At 41.2% G+C, this 26,438-nt stretch overlaps 1 protein-coding gene across 4 annotated transcripts in view; it reads left to right on the top strand.

Annotated features, from left to right (window-relative positions):
* The first annotated feature begins 6,449 nt into the window (after window positions 1-6,449).
* SPNS3 (SPNS lysolipid transporter 3, sphingosine-1-phosphate (putative)) overlaps window positions 6,450-26,438 on the top strand; it is a 59,232-nt gene continuing 39,243 nt past the window's right edge. Inside the window, exons 1-12 of one of the 4 annotated variants that reach the window (XM_068210202.1) lie at window positions 6,795-6,926; window positions 9,055-9,169; window positions 9,973-10,038; window positions 10,500-10,636; window positions 11,173-11,324; window positions 12,198-12,264; window positions 13,012-13,202; window positions 15,052-15,204; window positions 18,307-18,496; window positions 21,001-21,066; window positions 22,267-22,365; window positions 24,978-25,655. In XM_068210202.1, the coding sequence (XP_068066303.1) occupies window positions 10,517-10,636; window positions 11,173-11,324; window positions 12,198-12,264; window positions 13,012-13,202; window positions 15,052-15,204; window positions 18,307-18,496; window positions 21,001-21,066; window positions 22,267-22,365; window positions 24,978-25,145 (1,206 nt within the window). In that variant the 5' untranslated portion in view covers window positions 6,795-6,926; window positions 9,055-9,169; window positions 9,973-10,038; window positions 10,500-10,516 and the 3' untranslated portion in view covers window positions 25,146-25,655. Of the gene's footprint in view, window positions 6,927-9,054; window positions 9,170-9,972; window positions 10,039-10,499; window positions 10,637-11,172; window positions 11,325-12,197; window positions 12,265-13,011; window positions 13,203-15,051; window positions 15,205-18,306; window positions 18,497-21,000; window positions 21,067-22,266; window positions 22,366-24,977; window positions 25,656-26,438 lie in introns of those variants that run through there. The other 3 variants (XM_068210201.1, XM_068210199.1, XM_068210200.1) reach the window with 3 other exon arrangements.

Here is a 26,438-nt window from a genome sequence, read left to right as displayed (position 1 = left end):
AAGGAGATTGTGAATGAAATGAATAGAAACAAGTTGAATTGCTATCTTTTTACTTTAATATTGCTAAGTAATTAATAAATTATTCATATAGTAATTTTATTACTGTGGTTTTAAATTTTGTAAAGAACATTTTATTCAAAACAGAGCTTTAAGAACCAACTGCTGAAGCCTGAAAACATCTTGTACATTAGTTAACATGAATCAGATGTTAAGTAGAACTGTGCAAGTGTTTCAAAGTTTTAATGTTTATTGTTTTCTTTCTCCTTTTAAATTATTTATGGTACCATTTGCTTTAGGACTGCAGGCTTGAGGTCCCTTTGCTTTAGCAAAGGAAGTTAGTAGCAGAGAAAGGAGTTCTTCCCAACTCTTGTCTCCCAGGTTACCAATATAACTGAGAGACAATCCTTTCCACACTCCATGTTTTTTGCTCCATGTTCTTTTTTTTTTTACTTTTTTATTTAAACTTTTTAAAATTTTGCTTCATTAAAAGTAGATGTTTGACTGGTAAAGATTTTCACAGACTTTTTTATCTCTGCTATATTAAAATCAAACAGAAGGTGCCCAGGAAAAGACTGGCTCTAGCTACTTTCTCCATTTGTTCTCTTGGTGTTGAGCTGGGAGCTGCTCTCTGCCTAAGGTGGCTACCTATCAGTGATAGTATAGATATATTTTAATCCCAACTCCCTATCTAAATTGCATTATAACTGTAAGAACTTCCAAATATTTGCATAATAACTGTCATAAAAATCAGCATCCTGGGGTTAGTGCTTAAAAATGACCAAGTTTTCTTTTGTTGCTGGCAGAATTTGTTTCCCAGTGCTGTCAATGAAGCACGGCTATTATGAATTCATGTACCTACCCCTCCCAAAAGGGTGAATACAGCCTCACTTTGCCTTGCTGGAAGCACTGAGAGTGACAGTAAATCTCTTTGTGCAGGATTTACTTCTGGGAAATAAAGACATTCTCAATACTTTAATTAGACTATTTTTAATTTAAATCAATGTTTATTCAAATTTTTAGTTAACCCTGACCTTAACATTCTCTGTAGTGATTAAAATACGTGTTCACTGCAGTTCTTCCCTTTCAGTCTGGAGGTAGTGAGGCTGGAAAGAGAGAGGCCTCATAGGGAAAGGCCTCCATTTTTGTTCTGTCAATGCTTGTCTGTTTGTCATTTCTCATAATAAATGGCTCCTATCTCCTTTGCTCTTAATGAAGAGGACTCTGGTGTATCACAGTGAAGACTGCAGTGGTCAACTAATGATTCTTCTGGGGATGAATGCTTCACTGTGGTAGAAAGGTCAAAACATAGGTTAAATAGGCATTTAATTCCACTGTTTTCTTCCAGAGTCCAAGCAGATGTCACAGCCCTTTCTATTGTGTCAGAAGCACCCAGACTCCCAAAATGCAAGAAATTCACTTATCAGCTATACCAATAAAGATAAGCTTGAGCTAAAAAAATGGTAAAGGCCAAAGCAGATAAACTGGTTGGTGAAATAGTATCTTTGGTGCACAGTTACTATAATTCCTCACTTCTCTTGACCTCCTGGAGCTGTTCTGTGCTTGACTAAATCTCAGCTAGAAAAGGCAGCTCTGTTCCAGCGATGTGCAGCTTTCTCCTTTGTCTGATATTAATGCAAAATGTTCTCATTTGCAAAGGAGGTCTTTGCTTTTCTTTTTGTTTTCCCAGAGAAGAAGAAGGGAGCAGTTAATAGAATTGAAGTGTGTTCATCTTTTGCTGCTCTGTGATTATGTGCTGGAACTGTAATTTCTTCTGCTTTACATTTGGGACAGAACTATAGGAACACAACCAAGGAAAATGTCACCTGTAAGATAAGTTATCTAGGTAAGCGCCCCAAGAACTTTTTTATAAAGCTGCAGTTTGTTTCCTAATTTAAAAGATGAAGGAGAAGAGTCTGAACTAGCTTCCCTGCCCAACCAAAAGCATCATCTGCATTCCAGGAAGTAAGAAGTTATATAGAGCTTATTTGTCAGTAATAATGAAATAGTAGGTTTTATACTGTAGTGTGTGTAAATTTTATTTGCTGCTATTACAACACTAGAATATGTTCCAGTGAATCCACCATGGGTTTTGTGCTATTACTCAGGCAACAAAAAAGAAAGCATTTTAGATTGAAATTCAGGGTGAGGAAGTAAAAAGGATGTGGTGACTAAACCTGCATTTATTGCAACTCACAGAATGAGAATCTTCCTAGCAGACATTTTCCAATTAAGTGTATAGTGGACCAGGTGGTTTTCTTGAAGTTTTTGGTAGTAGTGGACTACTATAAAGATTGTTAGTCTGGAAGATATAGACAGAGACTCAAATTAAGATATAGATAGAGACTCAGATTAAATAATGGCTCGCACATATAGTTCTGCCTGCAAAGGTGAAGAAAAACTGTTGGCAATCTAGTTTTGATTTTCAGGTACTAAATTTCATGCTAAAATGCTAAATGTTTTCTAACAGCTTTTGACATCATTAGCAGTTGCTACCTGAGTGTTAATCATGGCTAATGTAGCTGCAAGCACCACACAGAGATAGAGCAGATTCAACCAAGTACAGGTGCAGAATTTCTCAAACTTCCCTTGGAAGGAGAGTGCTCAGGCTCCCTCCCTCTCAGCTCTGTATTCCAAGGCAATAACAGCTTGGCAAATGTGCATCAGTCTGGAGGGCTGAAAGGCAAGAAAAATATACACATTAGTAGATGAGTCATCTCTGGAGTTTTGTAATATAGACTTTTATGAGAACAGGATCAAGTGTTGATTCTGTAATAAATCTGTAACTGAAAATTATGCTACTTTTATACATGATTACATTTCTTGGGTCGCCTGCTCTCCTGTCAGGCTGGTGACTGCTTGGTTTGAGCTGTCAAACTGCTGCCCCTCCAGACATGCAGCCCAGGTGTTCATGGCTCACCCCATGTCTGTCTTTATGTTTTAGCACTGCAGACTGGGTTCAAAACCAAAGTGAGTTACTGTGCAGCCTTTGTACAAGTAGTGACAAACCTTAAACCCCCACAGCCTCTTACCTGAATGTCTCACTCTGCAGCTCTTTTGCAGTCACTAAAATTGTCTTTGAATCTCCTTGCAGTGGAATATTTCAGGTGGGTCTGGACATGCATTTATTGAGCTGTCTGTCTACCAGAATGATGATAAATTTCACTTTTTTGATCTTGTCAGACACTAAAATGATTAAGTCGTGCACCAGTCCAAATTTCAATTATTTGCAGAAGCTTATGATTTATGAATTTGCTTCCATCACAACAGGCTTAAAATACATACACCTTAAAATGCAGACCAGTCTTATATGTTCTGTATTAAATGCATGCTTGTTGGTTCTAGCTATATTGCAGCAATTAAATATATACTTGCATATACACACAAGAATGTATTTTCTTTTGGTTACTTTATGTTCTCTGTCTGGGTAATGCATGAGAGAGATACCAAAAGCAGCTTATTTCTTTCTTCTTAAAATCAGTATTGTTAGCTCTAGTCAACAATGAATATTATTTTCATATTTAGTTTTTCACAGATTTTGTTGCTGTTTGCTATTCAGTGGCTTAATAAGCTTCTTTTGTTTACTTGTATGGAAATGGTTTGGAGTGAATCTGGATAACAAAATATTTTCAATTTATATCTTTCTGACATCTTGGTTCACTATTAATGCCCCTTCTGATGCAGCTTTCTGGGAAAGCTCTGGCAAACCTCCAAAGCTGTTCACGGATGTGGCAGCATCCACCATTAGAGGATATTTGGATAAATCAATATATGCAAAGGCATTTTGTAGTAAATACTTGGAAATCCTTTCAGGGAAAGCTGGAAGCTCTCACATCAGTTGAGTGTAAGCAGTCCTAGTGGGATTCAGGCACGGCACATTTTTTGGCCTGCTGAGGATCAGCCAACCACTTTAACTATCACCAAACATCTCTGTTCCTCTGGGGGGGTCTCAGTTGCCTCTGTCAGGTTCAGTCATCAAGACAACTTTTGGTACCACAGCCAGATTCCAAATGATGTAAGAAAATATGTTGCTCTATGGCAGGACTAGTGCCAAACACAAGAATAACGAGGTTCTGACTTGCTGCTCTCTTGGGAGGGTTTAACTGCATGGCACAGCTATGACATCTCGTGCTCAAATGAACCACCAAGAGAACAGAGCTTCTGAAGGAGTATGACAGGCATAAAAACCTGCTTTTTATATTGAACGGGCACCTGGCACCAACAGGGTAAGCTCTGGAGGCAAGCACTGCACTTTGTTCCAAGAAAGGAACTGCCTGACTGACAGAACAAGTAAGGAAAAATTTTAATTGGCTGTAACGAAGTGAGCTGTGATCTTGCCTAACAAAAGTTGACTTGTATTGTATAGTGGCATTCTATATGCCCACAATGGGGATTGTCACAAACTTTTGGTGGAAGTTTTTGTTGCAGTGTGGTCTGGGCAAACATGAATATTGTGGTTGGAGAACAGGACAAGCATGCAGTTAAGGCAGGGTGGCTACCAAGGAATGATGGCTATAGGGGCTGAGGAAGGCAAAGTCACAGGGGCCCTTCTAAAAACCACTGCAGATTTGTACCCAGCAGTGAAACCCAGAGTGGGTGGAAGGAGGTGGCTTGTGACATTGAGGGAAGGGAGAAGGGGGATGTGTAGCCAGAGTAGATGGCACCAGTGGCCAGGTAGTACAGCAACAAAAAGCATGAAGTGGTATCTGGAAACTTTAATGAAAGGCAAAAAGGGAATCAAAAGAAGTGTTTAGAACTGATGATTTTGTGTTTGTGAGGAACATTTTGTTTAATCTGACTCTGTCTTTGATAAATTTGGAATTTGGAAATTCTGCTCTATAAAAGCAGACTCTTGTTCTTGCCACAGCAATTACAGTTAGAAACCTACTTTTTTGGCCATCTCAAAACATCAGCTCTAGCAGTAAATCTCAGTCGAGAGCAATTCAGGATATGCCCTGGATACTCCGACGACGCTTGGATCAAGAGACATTTAAACAATCCAAAGTGAGAGTTAAACCCTGATGAGCTGCCCCGTGAGGCCTTCCTTACAAGGTCTGAGCTGTGCCTGGGCATCAAACGTGGAAACTATTCCCGGGCAAGGATTCGGAGGCCGGACGGGAGCGGGCGGGGCGGCGGCGCCGCGCCGGCCTTGGGGCGCCACCCAGCGGCGCAGCGGGGCGGCACCGCGGCACTGCCGCAGCCCGCTCCAGCTCCTCACAGGCCTTATAGGCAAGGAAAGAGGTGCTTCTGAGTTTCCTTTGTCCGCGGCTGGGGTTGGAGGGAAAACTCTTACTTTCTACAAAATCGTGTTGATTCTTTATTGCTTCCGAGAACTTGCAAGGAACTCTTGACTTCGCTGGGTTAGTTAAGCACTGGGATAGTACGGATAAGGTGACATTGCTGAGAGAACATCCTGTGGTCTATAGCAAAGAAAAGGGGAGATAAACAGAAGATAGAATTAAACACTCGTGTTGAGCACGTGGAAGCAAAGGAGTCTGCATTTTGCAAAAAGGCCAAGAATGGTAGGTGCTATTTTGTTTTTCAGTTAGTCTAAAGTGTGAAATACCCAGTTCTTAAAAAAAAACCCAACCACAGACCTGTGTCTTCATGCATGAGTCATAAACCATAGCAGTCCTTACCACTCTTAAACTCTTAGAGTTTGCTGATAATTTCACTTTAAATTTTCTTATCAGAGTGCAAAAATTAAATTACCTTCTGAAGTTGGTAATCCATAAAGTCGCTCAAAAGACATGTGACTGAATACTTCTAAAAACGTGAATGGACAGAAGAAAGAAGGCAGATAAAGGTGTCGACATGTGCCCAAAAAGCAAGAATGCAGTCCTGTGCCCTCTCCTCCTCCCTTTCGGACCTGTGTTTTGGGGGAGAAAGGGGAAGACACAGCCCTGTTTTAAAGGCTGATTGTGTTTTTCCTTTCCTTTCCTTTCCTTTCCTTTCCTTTCCTTTCCTTTCCTTTCCTTTCCTTTCCTTTCCTTTCCTTTCCTTTCCTTTCCTTTCCTTTCCTTTCCTTTCCTTTCCTTTCCTTTCCTTTCCTTTCCTTTCCTTTCCTTCCTTTCCTTTCCTTTCCTTTCCTTTCCTTTCCTTTCCTTTCCTTCCCTTTCCTTCCCTTTCCTTCCCTTTCCTTCCCTTTCCTTCCCTTTCCTTCCCTTTCCTTCCCTTTCCTTCCCTTTCCTTCCCTTTCCTTCCCTTTCCTTCCCTTTCCTTCCCTTTCCTTTCCTTTCCTTTCCTTTCCTTTCCTTTCCTTTCCTTTCCTTTCCTTTCCTTTCCTTTCCTTTCCTTTCCTTTCCTTTCCTTTCCTTTCCTTTCCTTTCCTTTCCTTTCCTTTTCTTTTCTTCTGCAGAAAGACTATTTTTAGCTCTGACAATTCACTGACAACAAAGAATACTGTTATTTCTGCATTTGTAGTTTCTGTGTGATCACTGTGGAGTTGTTTTATTTCTTGGGTGCACAATGGGTTACTTTGCTTTTGTTTACATTTACTTTGCCTTGTCTTCAAGGCCATGGTCTTCAGCACTTTTGCAAAACACAGCACTGCAACTTTTTTCTTTGTAAGTTCTTCTGACTGCAAGGAACATTTCAGTTCTTAGCGGCTGTGCTTCAGTCCGGAAATGACTGTAGTGATTGAAGTTCCTCATAGCCCCCAACACATCAATTTTGTGTGAGAAATGCTTCATCATCCCTGCTGAGTGTCTGCACTGAAAACATGCAACCCCCCTGTGAACATGAAGACACGAGCTTGCTGCTCCATCCACTGTTTGAGGGACAGAATTATGGAGCTGCTGCAGCAGATGGGACACAATGTCCATCAGTGTCTGTGTCAAGGAACAATCCAGCAAAGAGGGATTGCCTGGTAGTTGCCGTGCTGTGCTTTGGGAATTTAGTAAATTTCATTGATTGGTTCATTGTGCCAGGTGAGAACCCATTTTCCTCTTCTAAAGAAAAAGAAATTTAAGTTCTTAACAGCTCTACAAATGTTTCTAAAGTAAGGATGTGCTTTATATCTTCTTACTTTTTCTCATTTATCTGCTTTAGCCTGTTGATCATATTCTTAATGAAACTTCCAATTATAAATCTCGAAATGCCTAGGAGGGATTTATTAGATATTAATAGTTAGCAGAATGCTTACAAAAATAAGATAATAGTTTAAAATCTAGGTTTCTTATAAACAGACTTTAGCATACAGGGCAACTGGTCTATTTTTGTGGCTGGATTCTACAGAGGTGTGACTAAGGAGCTTCTCTCTACACAGCGATTTACAAGGCCTTCTTTGCATCTAGTAGATTCTATATATTATTCCTTTATCTGAAGAATACTGATGCTATTCCCTCCATTAAAAGTTCAAAAACTATATGATCTTTGTGAAAACTTTGTTATCCATGTTAGTTTGCTTAGGGGAGGCTTAACTTCCTTGTGGGTTGCTGGCAGTCGTGTGATTTCTGCAATTAAGAGTGGAACATGATTGTGGAAAAAGAAGAGAGACCCACTTCCTTAAGCCTTCCCCCACCCAAGTTATGAGTTCTTGTCTAATAAATAATGTCATTCCTCCAAAATATTTTTGAACTATTTTTTTCCCTAGCTGAAAACAACCAAGAGTTGCTTATAGTAAACTGGAAGGAAACTATGGGGGTTTCCTCCCGTAGAAATTGTGGTCTGTGTAAATTCTTCTATTTAGTCCTACTCCTAAGCATCTCCCATGCTTCCAGGGATCTGATTTAGAAAACAGGGGAAACACTTGTTATGAGCTTGCTATATTTTACTTCTGAGTGGCCTGGGAAACAGAAATGTTTTAAGCCTTGAAAAAACCCAAAAGATAGATTATTGAATTTGGAATTAATACCTAGTTACAGTACACAAAGTAATTATTTTGCTACTTTGACTATTCAGAAATTTAGAACATTCAGTCAGTATCTTTAAAAATGGAGAGTGTAGTGGGTTTAAGAGTTTGAGCTTGGTTTTTTGAGTACTTTTTAACAACACAAGAGGGAAGGAAGCAAAATAGGAGTGCATGCAAGGCTGTGAGTGAACACCTTCTGTGTCAGCGTTCTGTTGTCAAGTAACTTTCCTTGGAGAAGGGCAGGGGACAAAAGAGGATGAAAATACCTTCAAGGAAGAACTCGGATGCTAGAAAGGTATCCCCTTGGAGGGTTAAGATCAAGAAGCCATTTGGCTCATTCCAGGATTTGAACTGTTCAGGGACTCCTGAACCAGCTAAGAGCTTAAAATTCTCTCAACATGCTCTTGTGAGTGAGGTACCTTCAGGGACATGCAAGAATTCAAGAGCAGAGGTGGGGATAGTGCCCATGCCTTTGAAACACCTCCTTTAATTACACTGTATGACTAAACCACTTTTTACTTGGTTCTATGACTCCTGGGCCATGGGGAAGTCTGTAAGCTGCAGTTTATACCACAGTAATATACTGACTGTTCACCTGCTAGAATTCAGTTCCACTGCAGAATTCTTGCAACAGTGCATTGGAGTTTGGCTGTCCAAGTGTATGACCATGTTGTTAGATATCAGCTGACAGGAAAGGGAGGAAGGGGAGGTGTGAGTATCTGCTTAGAATTAAACTGGCAACAGTTACAAAGTTGTGGTTTCCGGATAGTTTTGCTCTCAGGCTTTGACAGCATTTGCATCACAGAAAACAAGCTCTTCCCCTTAATTGTCTGCTCACTTCAGTTTGTTGAAACTAGTGACCATGCAGACCTTTCCCCTCTTTTCTGTCCACCAAAGTGTTAAATCAATACTTTTTAATTTGCCAGGAACTGTCAGGGTCAGTTATTTTAGTTATGTGGAGGGGATGACATTTTAATGGTGCTCAGTGTGAATGTTAGTTTGAGATGAAGTTGTGGTTCTGTTCAAGTCTTGTTACCTGTGATTTGTTCTAAATACTCCACGAGACCAAACCTGAATTCCTCTAATAGAGTATTTCTTTGCGTTGATCACTGGCTCCCAGAAAGGAAGAATATATTTGATTGTCCTGTTTTAATGATGCAAAATATTTGAATTAAATCTCTTGTTTAAACTTCTGAAACCATTAGGAAACCCCTAAATGTAAAATATGTTCAAGAGTCACTGAGAAACAGCTGTAAATCACTGGAGCTGCTGTTTGGCTGGATCTTGATCTACAGTGACTTGAAGTGACATCAGTAAATAGTGAGTGGACTGATGCTGCAGCCATGGGGACCGTGGGAGAACATAGATTTATCTTTAAATTAGCTGGTCCCACACTGTTTTTAAGTGGCTGGAGCAGTGTAGTTCATGGCACACATGTAAAACACAGTGTGGGAGAAGGGATGCCTCTTGCTGACCTCACCCACTCCCTTCTGCTGCAGATGAGCTCCTGTGACCACAGCAGGCAACTTACACAGAACTTGTTCTCTTAAGTGGTGGTGGTTTCATCCTCTTAACAATGTTATGACTTTATCTATTTTGACAAAATTGAAGTGGCATGAGAAGTGAATGTCTTTTTGAATTGATGTCTTTCAAAACTGGAGTACAGGTATGCTTTTTCAAAGCACTATCTTCTATTTTCAGTTGGTTTTCAGCGGTGTAAATCAAAAATACAACATAGGCGAGATGGAAGTTCTGCAGCTCTGGCATGGTATAGAGAAGAAAATGACCTTTTTGTCTGAACTATTTTGTTCTACATTGTGTTCATTAAACTTTGAACTCTAAATTTTTCATGTTCTTAGATGCAAAAGAAGCAGAACAAGAGTGGTTGAAACAGTGGGTAAACTGACTCTCCTAAGACCCTTATAGTGGAAGATCATTAATTTTATCTATAGTGATAAGAATTTTTAATTCTCTGTGCATCTTGTGCTTGTGGTAGAGTAATGGCTTACATCTAAACTAAAATCTAAATGTGCTGCAGTTCTTGTAAGCCCTGGTTTTGGGTTGGCAGTTACCAGGACTGAGTAGGGTGCTTGGCTGTCATTCAATGTCTGCCTCTGTTGCAGGGATCCTGTTGGATATACAGAAATACTTCGGGCTCAGTGATGGGAAGACAGGTCTTCTGCAGACAGGTAATAAAATCTCCTCAGTTCAGAGAGCTGACTCTGCCTTACTCCTCTGTGGCCTGCTCCTAAAACACAGTCCAGTTGCTTAGCTCTTCTAGTTCCTCCTTGTATGTGGTAATGCTCACTTCCACTTGTGGGCAGGCTGACTATAATGCAAAACTGAAAGTCCTTCAAAAATCCCACAGTATGTGAATCACAAAAGATCAAGGGTTTCTCAAGAAATACAGAAGTTGAGTTATTCACACATATTCACATTGTTTAATTCAATTCACATTTTTATTGTTGTATAGGTATTTTGAGTATGCATTTGTCTTTATCCAAATATCAATCCTCCTTCTAGTCCTAGAAACTCAATCTGCCTTTAAGCCCTGTCCTAAAAATAACCTGAGTTTATCTGAGGGCTGAGCAGTACATACGACAAAAAATAATTAGATAAATATTGTCTTTGTTCATTGTTGGATTTTCAGTCTTCACCTTGTGTTACATGCTGGCTGCCCCCATCTTTGGATACCTCGGAGATCGCTACAACAGGAAGATCATCCTTGGAGCTGGTATTTTCTTCTGGTCTGGTGTGACCTTGGGGAGCTCATTCATCACTGAGTCGGTATGTTGCTTTTTTAGAAGGTGCTTTGAAAAAATACTGCATACATCTTGCAGGATTTGATAGAATCCTTCTCTAATCACGCTTGGAAAAGCATCAGTGACCACTCATTTCCCGAGCCTTAAGCCAGGACTAAATATCCTCCATGCAGGAATGCCTTATAGGACTCTGGAGTCCAGTCTAGGCAATAGACAACCCACACATTATTGTTGGGATTGATCGGGTTTGATTTTTGTCCAGAATGTTTTTTGTTTTTGACCTTACAGTGTCGCAGCTTGTTGGTTACATGTGCTCTGTCCACCCCGTCCTGAAATTCCCTCTGGCTGTCACTCAGAGAAGTCACTGCTGTGCAGAAAGAGAAAGCCAAGCAGTAAGATGTGAGGGGAGCAGGTGTGAGTGGAGGGAGTATAGACACAGCAAAAGGCAGTTGAATTCTGATTTCCTCTGGTAGATTTCATCCACTAAAATGCCCCTTTTTAACAGTAAGCTTTCTTTCTTGCATGGACTTTTTTTGACTATAATATGTCTTTTCCCTGCAGCATTATAGGATATTTGTTCTTTCAAGAGGATTGGTTGGCATAGGCTCTGCCAGTTACTCCACTATAGCACCTACCATCATTGCAGACCTGTTTGAGGAAGGAAAAAGGACCACAGTGTTATCTATCTTCTACATCTTCATTCCAGTGGGAAGGTTGGTTTTCTTGCAGTGGCCTTTTGAAATTCTGTCTGACCACACCTGCAATTCAATATCCCCTGAGCCCTAATCAGATTTATTTTGATGTATTTCTTCATTGGCTCTTACAAAGGGATTTGTCACTTCCTTGGCAAGTTTGAATAGAACTGATTAGGTGTATTTCTCTACTTACCTTGAGAAAAATTCGCTTTTTCCCCCCTAACATTTTTAAGGAGAGTCTAGACTGGAAAATCTGGCTTTGAATAAAATATTGAATCAATTCTAAAAGAAATATGTGCACGAGAGCATGGAATTTATTTCCGTGTTTTGGAAGACAAAAGCTTTTAGATATTAGTTTATTTGACAGATTTTCCAAGAACCCTCCATTTAATGTCTCCCAAGGAAGAACTGGTACTTCCCTCTCTTCTGTTAGTTAAATTGACATTGTGTCTGAAGAAAAGGTGGAGAAGGGCTTTTCAAATGGTTTAGAGGCAGACTCTGTATCAGAGCAGGCAGCCAAGGCTGGGCCCAGAAGGCAGATTAAAACGGAAGAAATTCCTGCAGGGCATAATTCCTTTGGCTAGCACAGAAGAGAGTAGGTAATAAAATGTTTTATGGGCTCTTTGATCTGGGTTTGCAGTGTCATTCTACAGAATATGTTTTCCAAGGGCAATCTGGGACATTAGTGTCATCATCTCAAGTCTGCTCTGAGGAGGTTAGACACTTTGTAATACTGGCTGGCAAGCAGACTAGCACAGACCACAAGGCTTTATCCCTTTGGAACACTATGAGAGAACACTTCTGTGTGTTCTCCTTAGCTGGCAAGACATGTCATTTCAGCCATCCAAAATTCATTGGTGCTTACTGACCATTCCTTTCTGTTGTTTGCAGTGGCTGTGGTTATATGCTGGCAGCTGGCGTGGCAAAAAGCACAGGTGACTGGCACTGGGCATTCAGGGTGAGTCACTCACTTTCATTCACCATAACATCAAAATCATCACTAGGGTTTGGATTCTTTATGTTCATTGTGTTAAAGTGAGCAGTGGGAGGACTTCCTACCCTCTGACAGGTCAGGAACGTGGTGTTTAGGAGAAGTTTTCCTGCAGGTCAAGTAGCAGATTTCTGCCTAGCTCGGATAGGTAAAATTGTACAGCAGCCAGGGCAGGTGCTGATGTTCCTCTTACCTAAGGACACATTTGGAATGGTTGTTACTGCACCAAGACCTCCTCAAACAGAGGAATTCGAAGGTAAAATGATCATTATACTGGTAGCACCAGTTTTCTGGAATGCTGTTGGGAACAATTTCTTTATATACAAAATCAGCTGGCGCATGCAGGTGAGTGGGGCAGAGTATTTACTGGAGTAACACTGATGTTATTCAGGTAACATTGGTGACTGCATGAGTGATTCTTGTGTTTCTGGCTAGAATACTACAGTACAGTTTTCTTCACTTTTTTTTTTTTTTTTTTTTAATCAGAGGGAGGAGCGATCAGATATCTGTATGATGGGGAGGGAGGATCTATTATCTTTTCTTCAAAGTCAACAAAGTCACTCTTTTTCTTTACAAATATAACCTAAACCACCATACATCTATTTCTGAACATATCTGCAATTTTCTGATAGTGGCTCTAATGCAATTGGAATTGCTGTGGAGTTCTCAATAAGAAAACAGGTATCTTTGATCTAACCAACCTTGTGCCTACAGGTAACTCCTTGCATGGGAGGACTGGCACTGCTGCTCCTGATTCTACTGGTCCCTCACAAGATCCAGAGAAAGACAGCAGCACACAGAGCACTGAGCATCTCTGGCATGATAGGAAGAGCTTATGAGAAGCCAGATGTACACAGAACTGCCAAGACTACTTGGTGTCAAGATGTGGGATCTCTTGTCAAGAAGTAAGTGGTTTGAACTACAAAGGCTCCCTCTGTTGAGGAGTCACCATTCCATTATAAGAAATATGTCCATTTAGTCCCACTTTGCTTCTTTGAGCCACGTGCTGTATGCAAGAGGATGGAAACACCATTATAAAAATCTCTCTTCCACTTTTTTACAGAAATGCTGCAAAAGAGAGAAAAATTTTCTTTGCTTCTTCTATCCTCTCATTTTGAGGAGGGGAAAGGGGGCAAAGTTATGATGGCAGTTTGCTCCTTTTTGAATCCAAAGCTCTACTTTATACTAAATTTTCCCTTCCCTACAGAAGCTAGATTGGTAAAAATGCATAATTTATTTATAATTCTTAGCACCTGAGGAAGGTTGGATTAACATGTCTCAGGCACTCTGTGGTTCTGGGAGCCTGCTGTGCATGAGGTCAGAGTTTGTGGGACCCCAATATGGTTTATAGAGTAATTGTCCATGTGTTTTGATGGGCTGAGCTGTGGCTGGCAGATGACATCTTCCTTTTAACCACACGAAAATGAAAGATGCAGCTGACCCGCAGGTAATTCCGGACTGGAACAGGTTCCCCGCTCCTGGGAGCCCGCAGTCAGCCGGTGCCCGGCCGTGCCGGGCCGGACGAGGCGCTGGAGCGGCTTTGGGAACAGCAGGTGCCGCTGTGCAGCTGCGCCAGACCCGGCTCCGCGCTGCCGCTGCCCGCAGGCTGCCTTCCCGATCCAAGACTTGCTTTCCTGGAACGTCGTTTGTCTTTGGAGTGCTCTTCTAGACGACCCAGTTCTCTAACTGCCCACTAAATCTGCATCCTCTTTACAGCCTGAACGGGGTACAGTAGAGATTGTTTTAGTAGGATCACAATTTTTAGGCACTGCATTCTGAAGTGAATAAAAAAATAAATTTTCCTGAATCAAAAACGAATCTTTCTGACATTTCAACAACTAGACTATCTCCAAAGTTGCTTTCCTACAAAGATGTTCCAGTGTAAAAAAATATATTTGAATTTTCTTTTCCTTTAGCAATTGATTCCCATTTTCTTTTCCTTGGGCAATTGATTTCCAAAGCATAAAGACATTCCACCAAAAAACTATGTGGTTCCACTTTTAATGAAGTCCAAGAGCACTTTATCTGTAGGAAATGGAGAATTAGGTTCATAAAAAAATCCTCTAGTTTGGTGGTCACCTGATCATTTGCAGCAGTCTTTAGATTTCATACATCCCTATTGACCTCAAAGGGGGCTTTCTCCTGAACTATTAATGACAAAGAGTCCAGCAAAAATTTAATTTTCTCCTAGAATAGGGCAGGAAGGAGACAAGGTTTGGACAGTTTTCAAAAATGCTTCTCCTTTTGTCTGAAACTTGCTGTGGAGATTGAGTCTATTTTTACTCACTCAGGTAGAGTTAAGGAGTGCTTCAGCCCAGCCCAGACCCAGCCGTTGCTCTCATACTGGTTACAGAAACAGCTTAAATCCTGAGGCATTTAGACTTGAACATAGAACCTTTAGGTATTAAGCCATTAAATTCTTGCTCACTCTCTATTGTTATACTTCTGCTATCAAAAAGTTCACAGCAATTGTTTTGGTAGAAGTTGGCATGAAATCTGCAAGAGACCTGGATTTAACATTAAATCAGTAGGTCATACCCTTTGCTCTAATTAGTACTTTATTGTTGAATTTCATAATAAAGTCTGATCAGAGTTCAGATATTCAAAGGAGTGGGTTTTGATTACAAGATCTCTGTATTGTTTTGTTATTGCTTGAAATCCTGGGTGTAGCAGGTAGGTTTTCCCTTTTTCCTCACACACCATTCTTTCTAATATCTCTCAGTTGTTGGTTTTTTTTTTTTTTTGTACTTTCAGCTGTAGTTTTGTCTGTTCCTCACTGGGTCTGACTGCCATGGCCTTTGTCACTGGAGCCCTGGGAATGTGGATGCCACAGTTTCTGTACAGAGCTCAGGTTGTCCAAGGCCTTGTCCCACCGTGCCTCCAAGACTCGTGCAATTCCTCTAACAGGTGAGCTGTGCCTGTGGGAGCATACCTGGAAACACTGCACAGTGCTCAATCCCAGCTGGTTTCCAAAGGGGAAGGGAGGATGTGACTGAGCACTTGTGAAGGCAATGGGGTGTGAATATTAAATTGCCTCCAGGTATCTGAGACACTCCCCTTTGTTTGTTTGTTTATAAGCATTCAGTTAACTGGAAAGATGCTGCCAGCCCTATTTAAGTAAAGTGGGAAGAAGCAGTAATAGTGACAGTTGTGGGGGAAAAGGAGCAGTTTTAGAAAGGAGTTTTTAGTTGACAAATGACTGTGCACCCTAAGTTACTTAAATACCCATTTAAGTATATTCAAATCCTGTGTTTTAGTAACTTGCCTATTATCTTCTTATTCTATTTTTATAATCCGTGCCATGTTGGTGAGTTCGTTGTGGCTCCAAGCTTGAAGAAAGCTTGATGATTTTGATGTAGTATCATATCATCACAGGATATTGTGAATAGCTGCCAGCAGAGCTCTGCTTACAGAGCATGTCCAGGCCAATGAAGATTCATGAACAGTATCAAATATTGTATAAGAAGGGGAATTTACACTAGTAGAACACTTTGAAGTAGTCATAACACACTTTTTTGTGGATCCTTTTTCCCCACTAAGGAAGAGAAGTTTTTTTTCACAGCGTGTTGTCCAGAACACAAATATGTATTCAGTGTTCCTCTTGAGTCTTCACAGCTTCCCTCAGTAACAGTGGGCACTGGGACTGACTCCTGGCAGTGGTCTCCATACAAGTATCCCTTTCTCCCAGAGGTATCCCAAGTCTTGTTTCAGTCTCTGCTTTTGTAATGGATTTCAAAGAACTAAGTGCTTACTGCATGGCCTTTCCAGGTAAAGACAATTAAAGGGAAAAGCAATAATTACACCTTGAATGTATCCTCTGCTAATGGGATTGTTCTGTTTTTTCTGCAATGGAATAACAGTCAACTCAGAAGTAATTTCTGAGTTGTAGCAAAACCAGATGGATTGGAGAGTCATCCCAAAATCCTTCGATGGGAAATGAATTGTCCTTCTGTGGATGTCACCCATTTTAAGTCATTACTTATCAATGAACAGTACTGGGAAGGGAGTGAAACACAGGAGTCTGGCTCAGGGTAGGCAGATGAGGGAAGCTGAACAGTTTAAGATGTTTGGCTGTATCTGTTCACAGATGAAGTTTAAGTACTTCCTTTGTTAAGTTGAAGGTGTTGGCCTCCAGTTTGTTTTCTAATTCACTTCTGAATTTTTATTCCACAGTAGTTGTTAGAGCAGACATGGTCTTGAGGGAAGTGAAACAGAGCATCTGATAGTTTAACCTCATGTACTACTTCTTATAGGATGCTTTAAATATAACCTTGGCATAAACTCATGCCAGAAGCAGCATAAGGCTGGTTTTGGACTGTTATTCCAAGGACATGTAAAGAAACAGAATATAAACTAATATAAACTACTATGTCAGACCTGATGGTGCTGGAGGAACTGAGCTGCACATTACCAGACCTGCCCAGGGATACTTTAAAGACATTTTTCCCTCTGGCTGTTCAGCAGTTTCAGACTTTGTTTAAGGATCAGGACTGTGTCACTTAGACTCCTTGGAAACACAGACTCAAATGGCACCACAACTGCTTCAAGTCTCAATCCTTTCAAGGTAGATAAATAGGCAGTGTGAAGTTTTTGCTCAGGTCTTTGTGCAAACACTTTCAAACAGATCAGAGAGATAAGTGAGCATTCTCAGACCCTAAAGGATCCCACAAGAGCCTTTCCCCAATACTAGGCTTCTGTGCTTTCCTACTCCCTGTCAACTGAACTGTGCTTGGATCTAGTTTTGGCCATTCTCTTTTATTCCAGCTGCAGGTTTACTTCAACTACAGTTTACAATACATGAATATTCTAAACACACTTCCATGAATGCTTCAATCAACTAATGTCACCTTGGAACTTGCCTCTCTTGAACAAATGTCTGAGATTATTCTGTCAAGTGACAATCTATAATGTCACTATCATATCAGTGATGGATCAGAATCCTGAAGAACTTGCAGGGAGAGTACAAATTTTCTTAAAGTTTGTTATCTTACATAGCAATACCTTTTTTATTCCTTGTAGAATTATTGAGTTCTTCCTAATCAGCCAGAAAGAAATTAAGATGTTCTGTAGTTTAAAGGAACAGATCATGTCCCAGCTGGTTACTTTGTTTTGCAGTTAAAAAAACTTAGGAAAATGTACAGAACTTACCATGTAGCACTCTAAAATATTCAGAAGCACTTGTGCTCAGAATACATTGATCCTGTCCCTGCTTGCCTTCAGAGAATTATGATACAGTGGCTGATCTTATGCAAGAGACTTGCTTTTTCATTGGGGGGGGTCTCACTGGGACAGAGACAAAAGCACACACGCAAGTCCCTTTGGAAGCTGAATCTTCTAAACTATTCAGACATGTGCTTTTAAAACATGAACTTGTGGTTCCTGAAGAACACATTTGCATTTGCAGACACACAAAGCTGAATGGTATTGGAAACTCTGTGTTCAGAAAACGCTATGTGGACCTGGCAGTAGTTACCTATTCAGTATTCTTTGAACTCTTCTGGAAGTGGTAGGTGTTTCCCATAGTCAGAGAAGTGACTCATCTCAGCTGTGCTAACCAGAGGGCTGTCATTTAGATGTGTATCATTCCACGTGCTAGGATCTCTTCCAAGGCAGCAGATTGTGATACAGGGTTACTCCATCTGTGTTTCAGGGATTACTGGGTAGATTGATTCACAGGGTAACCACCATGACTGTGTCTCCTCTAAATCACAGCATGTCCAAGCCAGATTGTACTGAGCAGAGCCCTCCCTGAGACTGGGTGCATAACACCTGCTCTGTAAATGGGAAAATACCTTCTCCAGGGGATGCAGCCACCATCAAAAGGCCATAGCTTCAGCTGGGACTTGGGATCACATCCATTTAGAAGGAGTGGGAGGGACACATCAAGTGGAATAAAAGTCAACTTTCCTATTAAAGATTCCTCTGAAACTACAGGTACAAGCTAACACCATTTATTTTTTCACAGTTCAATTTTATTATGCTCAGCTGAATCCTTTGCTTTGTCACCAGCCTAATTTTTGGAGGCATCACCATTGGGACAGGAATCGTGGGTATTATTGCTGGGGCAGAAGCTGCAAGACGTTTAAGGAAGATAAACAACAAAGCTGATCCTCTGATTTGCGCCTCAAGCATGTTCATTTCTGCCCTGTGCCTCTACATAGCTCTGATGGTGGCCCAGACAAACATCCTTTCCACTTTTGTAAGTGACAATTTGCAGAATGTCTTTGGGCATCCTAGGGAGAATGGGAAGGGGGAGGAGGAGGCGAGGGGTGGCTTTTTGCAGAATTCTCTGCATTCTTCTCGACCATTAAGAGGTTTCAGTGACTTGTGACAAGGTGTCCAGGTAAGCTGTGGGCTCTGGTGCTCCCATAGCTGAGGTCTTGTCCTGTGAGAGCCACACTGGGCAGACAGAGCACAAAAACTGGGCCTGAGGTCCTGCAGAGTGCCCACACTGAAGAGAATTGTAACTATGCATTTAGCTGTGTTGGTACATGTCCCTTATGCAAAAATGTAGTTAAAGCAAGTCTCAATCTTATGTTAATTTTTAATGCTTTGTGCCTAATTTAGTAGTCTTATTTATTTTTGCTCTCTGAATACTTAAAGGTTGGTGTAGTTGGGACTGTGCAATGCACACTGTTCTTGCTAAGAATAATTTAGCCTTCACCTTCAAAGCCCCACATTACTAGCTGATCTTCAAAGTCAAGCTTTTGGCAATACAAACTGAAGTATTAATCACTTAAATTCCATTCTCAGTAAAAAGGAAAACAGAAACTTAGTAGGAATGACAAAAAATCCCTATAAGAGGAAACTGAATGTAAGCCCTATTTCAACTATAATCTGGTAACAGCTGGGGAAAGACTCCTGTGCATTTTTTTTGTGACTCCACAGCCAAAATCACCATGATTAACATGTAAAGTAAATTACAGTAATCAACAGTTCTCTGCAAAAGGGCACTTTTGCATGTTTTTTGCTTCTAAGAATAATGCTTGTTCAAAGAGGTTTTCCTTCTGACTCCTCAGAAATGTGTATTCCTGTGGAAAAATACCTTTACACCAAGAGAAAACACAAGTGGATTGGCCTGAGTGTGTGCACACATAGCAAAATGTGAAATGTGAAGATTATTTTTGGATCTGGGAGTGGGGATCTCAGTGCCCAGAAGAATTAGCCATTGTCTTTTTCTCCTCAGAGTCCCACATAGCTCCACTCATAGCATGTTCTTCAGGGGATTTTTTGTCATTAAAGGTAGAGAACAATAGTTTAATTTGCCAGTCTGTGTTAGATGAGTGAATCAATATATTTGGTTGGAACTACCAAAACATACCTTTTATTGGAATCATAGAATCACAGAATCATAGAATTAGGGTTTGGGGTTGGAAAGGACCTAAAAGCTCATCCAGTTCCACTCCCCTGCCATGGGCAGGGACATCTTCCAGTAGACCAGATTGCTCCAAGCCCTGTCTAACCTGGCCTTGAACACTTGCAGGGATGGGGCAGCCAAGCTGCTCTGGGCACCCTGTGCCACAGCCTCACCACCCTCAGAGGGAAGAATTTCTTCCTTATATCTAATCTAAAGCATTGTGAAGGAAAAGATGTCTGGATAATGATCTATACTAAGTATATCAGTGCTTCAAGGAACTTTTTCCCCCAAACTGGCTTGGAGAAATAAACAAATGAACAGAACAGACAAGAACCACAGGATGTATGAATACCCTAAGTCTGTTATCTATATCTATTACTTACAGGATATCTGTAGATATTCTAAGTCTAGGATACTAGATACCAGGTCTGGTTCTCCTTGTGAGAATGTAAGCAACCCCTCTGAAAATATCTAAGCCTTTCCTAGGCTGTGTTTTCATTAACCAGGGACAACATCTTGACCAAGACCTTACCAAACACAGTGCTGGCACCTGTTGTAACAATGTGCCATCAGTCTGATTAGTAGATAAGAATATTGTGCCAGGTGCCATGTGACTTTGTGGCCTGTGGTTCTGAAGAGATTCTGCTTTCTAGCACTGCTTCACCTCAGTGGTGTAACTTCAATGCTTTCCTCAAGTCTTGCTTAGTCTGGGCAGGCTGCTCCACTATGTGTCCAGGGCTGGCTGAAAGGGTTAATATTTTCTGAGGCCTCTGCTATAAGAGCTCTTCGAGTGCCCTACCCCTTTTCCTCATGGCTGGGTCTCCATCTGTGATGGATTAGGGATCTCCCACAGGACACCAAGGTTTTGAGACTGCCTGTCCTTGGAGTCCATTCCATTTTGGAAGTTCTCTCTCTGAAGCCCTTAAGAGTACTTGTACTGGCCCAGAGGTGTTCACTTGGCTGCATTTACATCCCTGTGCACTTTGTAAACCTGTGCTGAATGTTTCTCTTCCATGGATCTTGCTTTTCTCTTCTTGGGTTCAGTAGTTCATAGCAGTTAATTTGGGAGAGTGGTATATGTTTCCTATTTTGGCTCTTCTGCTGAGGATTTGTGACTCAAACACCTTCTTTGATTCTTTTCCCCACATTTAAGATGAAGTTAGAGTATGTAAGCATAGACAGAGGTGTTTAATTTAGAAGTAATGGGTATGTAGGACAACTCTTACATAGATAAGCACAGTCAGTGAGCTTATCTTCAGTGTGCCTCATCTTTACAATACAGAAGGGCAATGCAGAGTATAGTATAGTATAGTATAGTATAGTCACTGCTTTTTTCTGTTTTGCAGATTTTTATTGCATTTGGAGAACTGTTTTTGTCTGTAAACTGGGCTGTTGTGACAGACATACTGCTGGTAAGTGCTCATGAAACTATTTCCTTATTTCAAGGTTTTGACAACATAACATTGTTCCTAAGCCTGCATCTTGGTGGCTTTCTGGGGACAGATGAACAAACTCCTACAGAGAATCCCCTTGCTGGCATTTTGCTTGGAATCATTGCCACAATGTACTGCTGGGCAAGGATGCTAGTGGCAATAAGGGTGTGGTGGTGCAGTAGTCCAAGTTATTATAATCCCAGGAAGATGTTCTGATTTGGATGGAACTCATGCATGTGGTACTCTCTAGTGCTGCCTGTACCCATAGTATTTTGGGCTTCTGTACAGCTCTATGTTGTCAGATATCTGTTAGAAAATGGTCTGCACCAGAAACAAGGTCATTTTGTATCTATAATGAGGTTTTCCGTTTGTTTCCCAGAGGTTTGAAAGGATGATCCCAATGAGGCAAAGTTGATAATCCATGAACTATTAGCAAGTTCTCTTAGTTCAGAATACAGTGCAGATGAATTCCAGCTCTTGCAAGCCCAATTCATAAGTAGTCCTACACTGCCAGAGCATCAGGCCAGCAGTGATGCTTAAGGGGCTCTTGGGAATTCCAGGACTGACACCACAAGCCAGGGAATAGCAGTGCATGATTTCATTTGGATTCTGTCATCAGTAATTTCTTTAGAAAGGAGTGATGTGAAAAGCACACATCTTGTAGCACAGTTTGTCTAGACTGTGAAGAGCAGCTTCTTTTTCTTTTTATCATTTCAAAGGTTTTTTGAGTTAGTAATTTTACTTGAGCTTTTACTGTAAATAAAAATTTGGCACCCTTTCATTTAGGTTGTAGATCCACAGTCACTAATAGATGTCTGTGTAAACCCTGGGGCAGAACACTATGGTTGCCAAACTACACAGATTATAGTCTTATCAAGTAGTTTATATGACCTTTTTTTTTTTTTTTAATAATCCATAATATGAACAAGTTGAATATGTTTTTTTTTTCCTCAGCAAAACATGCAGTGTACTCTTTTGTTCAGAATAACTTTCCTGTCTCCAAACTTGTAAACAGTATTTGACTATGAAATTTGTCTTACAAAGTTGTAAACAGTGTTTGAATATGAAATGCATTGAAGTTGCTCTGTCGATGTCTCTGGGATATTCTGGAAGCAGCTGGGCACTCCTGGAGTTCTGTGTGTTGATGTTCCCTCTCCTGTGGGCTGTGCTTTGTTTCAGTACGTGGTGACGCCGAGGCGACAGTCCACAGCCATCGCCCTGCAGATTTTGGTGAGCCATTTGCTGGGAGATGCAGGCAGCCCATACCTCATTGGGGTTGTAAGTGAATTCTCTCCTTATTGACTTTTCCTTAGGGTAAAACTTCTAGAAACTGATAGACAGACACTCACAGAATCATAGGCACTGCTTGGTCCAAAACCAGAAATTACTCAAATTGCTGGCTCTGAGTCCAGGACACAGAGACATTTTTCTAAACATTTTTACTTGCATGAAGCACTTGGTCCTGTGACACTGCTTGTAGGTGTGAGTAGTTCTATGCAATGTATAGAAATTTACAGCCTTATATATTTTTAGAGGCATACACTTTTTGCAGAGACAGTGTCATAGGATGTAAGCACTTTCTGCTAAGTTTGTGAGGAGTTTCATGGAAATTAATTCAATGTGTTAAAACCCAAGACTTAGTTAAAATCTTGAAGTTTGAAGTCTTGCAATTAGTCAATGGTGTCTTGAAAATCAGAACAAAAGTGGTGCAATGGTTGTCTTTAGACACTACTTGACCTTTAAATCTCTGGTCTCAAATCACCTGAACCCTGAATTCCCACATTCCTTGAGACCTGATTTCTCTGCCCTTCCTACACCTTGATTTTAGGTGCTTCTGTGCAAATCAGCCTCATACTGCTTTCTCTGTGCAGTTCATTAATTTTAGTTCCAGTGGACTGTATCTGTCCATCTCACTTCCTTCCTTCATTTATTTTAGAACACAGTAGCTAACAAAGTACCCATTTTGAGTTTTCTGCTTTACTTGACATGGGAGATTGAGTCTTTGTTGGTGATTTAAAGTGTAGTTTGTATGAAAGTTTATTTAAAGAAGTTCACCCCCTGTTAACAGTGTCAGGGTTAGACAGGGCCAGCAATGCCCAAGTGAGCTATACCTGTGCAGCTGCTGCTGGCCCAGCCACACAGGAGGCTCCCCTTGTCCTCAGCTGGGTGAAACACAGGGTCTCAACTCTGTCATCTGTCTGGCAGAGAAGAGAGCCTCTCTCCCTGAGGGATTACCCCTGCCGACTTATTTTCTTTTTTTTTTTGGCAAATGAAGAAACCACTTTGCTCCTTGGTGTTAGGAAACTCCTGCTCTCACACACATCTGACTGTATGTGTGTGGGAGCACAGCAGCCAACATCCCTGTGGAAAATGGCTGAGATGGGATGCAAAAATGGGAGGTACCCCAAAAGCTGAAATATGTCTTGTTCATTCTCCCTATGACCAATCTATTGATTTAAGCTTTCTACCTGAAAGATTAAACTGTTTGTGCCTCTTGCCCTCTGTCGTGTGCCCTCTTTGGGGCACGGACAGAACTGAGACTTTGTGCTGCATCCTGCCTGTCATTGTGTGAAGGACCTGCAGAAGTCACCTTAAAGAGCAGCTCTTGAGAGAGTGAAGACAGCAAAAGCTTATCCAGATGAGATTAATCTCAGGTAACCTTGTAACTTCACTCAGAACAGAGGTAATAAACCCAGGAATAAAACTATTGTGGGTCCAAGTGGGTTCCTGTGTACTAAGCACCCACATTGTCCTCTGGAATGTTCTGTGAGCCCATACACCAACACTTCCCATGACTGCTGTTGGTTAAACACCAAATCTTCTGCTTTCATGTCCTGATAGTGTTTCCTAACCTGCTTCAGCCAAACCTTTAACTTAAAATCTGTCTGAAGAATCAGGGAATTTTCTTTTTCAGAGCCTGTTTTTCTTCCCTCTGCACTCCAGAGATTTTTTCACTAAGCATTTTAAAATTAAATGCATTAGGTTTGTATCATGGCCATTATGCTTGCTGTAGTCCTTAGGTACCCATTTAGAGTTGATCTTCCTCTTATCTTCCTAAACTGTCATAAATAATCATAGAAACCCAGCAAAGGTTGAAGAGTCTTGTATTTATGCATTTCAAGTCACACAGTGTATTCTAACCTTCAAGAACAAATGTGGGAATAAACATGACTGCTTTCACCATTTATCCTTTTGTTTATGCTAAGAAGAGATTTCAAGTTCCTGGGTTAAGTGTTGAATCTTACTGAGTTTCTGGAAATCAGATTTTCCTTCTGTCTACAAAAATAAAATTCATATGTATCATTTATAGCCTTTACAACCTCATTCTCCCACCAGTGCAAAAAGCACCTGCCTGGTATTTTCTTCCTCCCACTTACTCACAATGTCAGTCTGTAACTCCTCAAATGCCTTTTGGCTCAAAAGCAGACCCCAGTCTTGTCTTAGATGAATTTCCATCTTTTCCCTGTCTTATGAGTGTTGTTGCTTGTGCCTGTATTGCTGCTTGACTCCCTGTTTCTATACACTGGATGCCAGTAAGGGAGGCAGAAGGTTACTGAATAGGATCAAGAAATGCCAAAGGTCACTGCCAAGTGCCCATCCTGTGCTGGCAATCTGGAGATGGGCTAGGAAATGGTAAAATATGCTTCCTGCCCTTGTGACTGGAGGCACTGAAGGTGTAAAACAACATGAGATTTCTTGACCATTTGGAAGCTAGAGAACAGTGCAGTACAGGTGTGTTGGGTACTGAGTTTGCCAAACTTTGGGAGCAGACTCTCATCCCTGTTTGCCTCTTTTATTCTTTTCAAGGCCCACACTGTAAAGAGTGTGTTTAAAGCAGGAGACATTGGAGGTGTTATTCCAGATTAATGGCAGCCTTGTTCCCTCCCCAGATCTCCAACGCTATCCAGGCCAGGAACATCCCGTCGCTGCAGTGGAGTTTCCGGAGCATGCAGTACAGCTTTGTCACCTGTGCTTTTGTTGGGGTCTTTGGAGGAGGCTTTTTCCTCCTGACATCTTTCTACGTCGAGGAAGATCGGAAAGAAGCACAGAGGCTCTGAGGTGTCTGTGTGTCTTTATAACTTTGAAACTCAGATGTGGTGACCTGTTGGACACCAGCCATGGTATTGTCTCTGTAACATTAAACCATGTTAATGTCTGCCTTATGGTAATGCCACATCGGTCTCTGTGAAAAAGAGAAGGGCAAAACCCCAGTGAAGTCTCAGATTAAACAAACCTTCCACATTGAGCAAAACAAGACCACAGAGCTCACAAGCAAAATTGTTGCTAGTGCAAAATGCTGCAGTACATGGAAGTAACATCCTTTACTGTAATGCACCCCTGCAGACTTCATGGAACATGAGGTTCTTTCTCTACTCTGATCCTTCTCAGCCCTGTAGAACCAGTCCTGTCTCTCTGTAGCACTTCTCCCTCTTCCCTAAAAGAAATCATGTTCAAAGTGTAAAAGATTTAGAAAAAACTTTTGAATTGGACAGAGCCCTGTCCTCAAGCACCTGGATTCTTACAGCCCCCTTCTGCTCGGACTTGCTTTTCTAGGTACCAGCAATGAACTGTCCCTCAAAGGAAGACAAACTCTGGGGAGAGATTTGCACAGAAGAAAAGAACGTCCTCCCTTTTTTCTTTTCTTTTTTGCTTAATGAGATACAGCTGGGGAAAAGGCCAAATCACAATTCCTCCATATGGCACAAAATCCTGCATACTGAATTTTTGGATGCTTTTGACTGCGAATCAAAAATTGCTCATGCATTGGCATATGGCAACTCTCCTCCCCCATCCATAACCAGGCCCTTGTCCTCTGTGGGCTGGGGAGCTCCAGAAGGTGTTTTACAGAGCTGTCACCAGCATGACTGCTGACCTCAACAGGGCAGGAGCTTTTGAGGCACATCATCCCCTGGAGATTAGGGAGGCCTGTGAGTTCTCCGCAGGATGAGATTTGCCTGCAGAATTTGGAAAATGTAGGTAGTAAAAAGAGTGTTTTAAGTTGTCTAAAATGACCAAGAGAAGCAAAAATGATCAAAGTCATGTCAGATTCAAGACTGGAGGGTTGTGATAATTTTATATATAACATCTTAATGGCATGCCTCTTCCTAATACTTGGAGGCTCTTCACTGTATCCTCAGGCCTTGGGTAAGTATCTCCTCTCATGAGCGAGCAGTAGTACCTGTAAAACCACTTAACTGTAACTGTCCATTTGAACTCTTATCTCCAAAGTGAAGGGGATTCAGGATGTGCTATCTGCTGTCACAATATCATGCCAGGCACCAAATAAAACATGACCAGTGTGGCCAACTTCCATTGTTTGTCCTGGCTTAGCTCCCAGTAGCACCTTAAAG

Source organism: Anomalospiza imberbis, chromosome 20 (assembly GCF_031753505.1).
Source record: "Anomalospiza imberbis isolate Cuckoo-Finch-1a 21T00152 chromosome 20, ASM3175350v1, whole genome shotgun sequence".
Lineage (NCBI taxonomy): Eukaryota > Metazoa > Chordata > Aves > Passeriformes > Viduidae > Anomalospiza > Anomalospiza imberbis.
The sequence above is the reverse complement of the archived record's forward strand: the minus strand, read 5'-3'. Positions and strand labels throughout refer to the sequence as shown.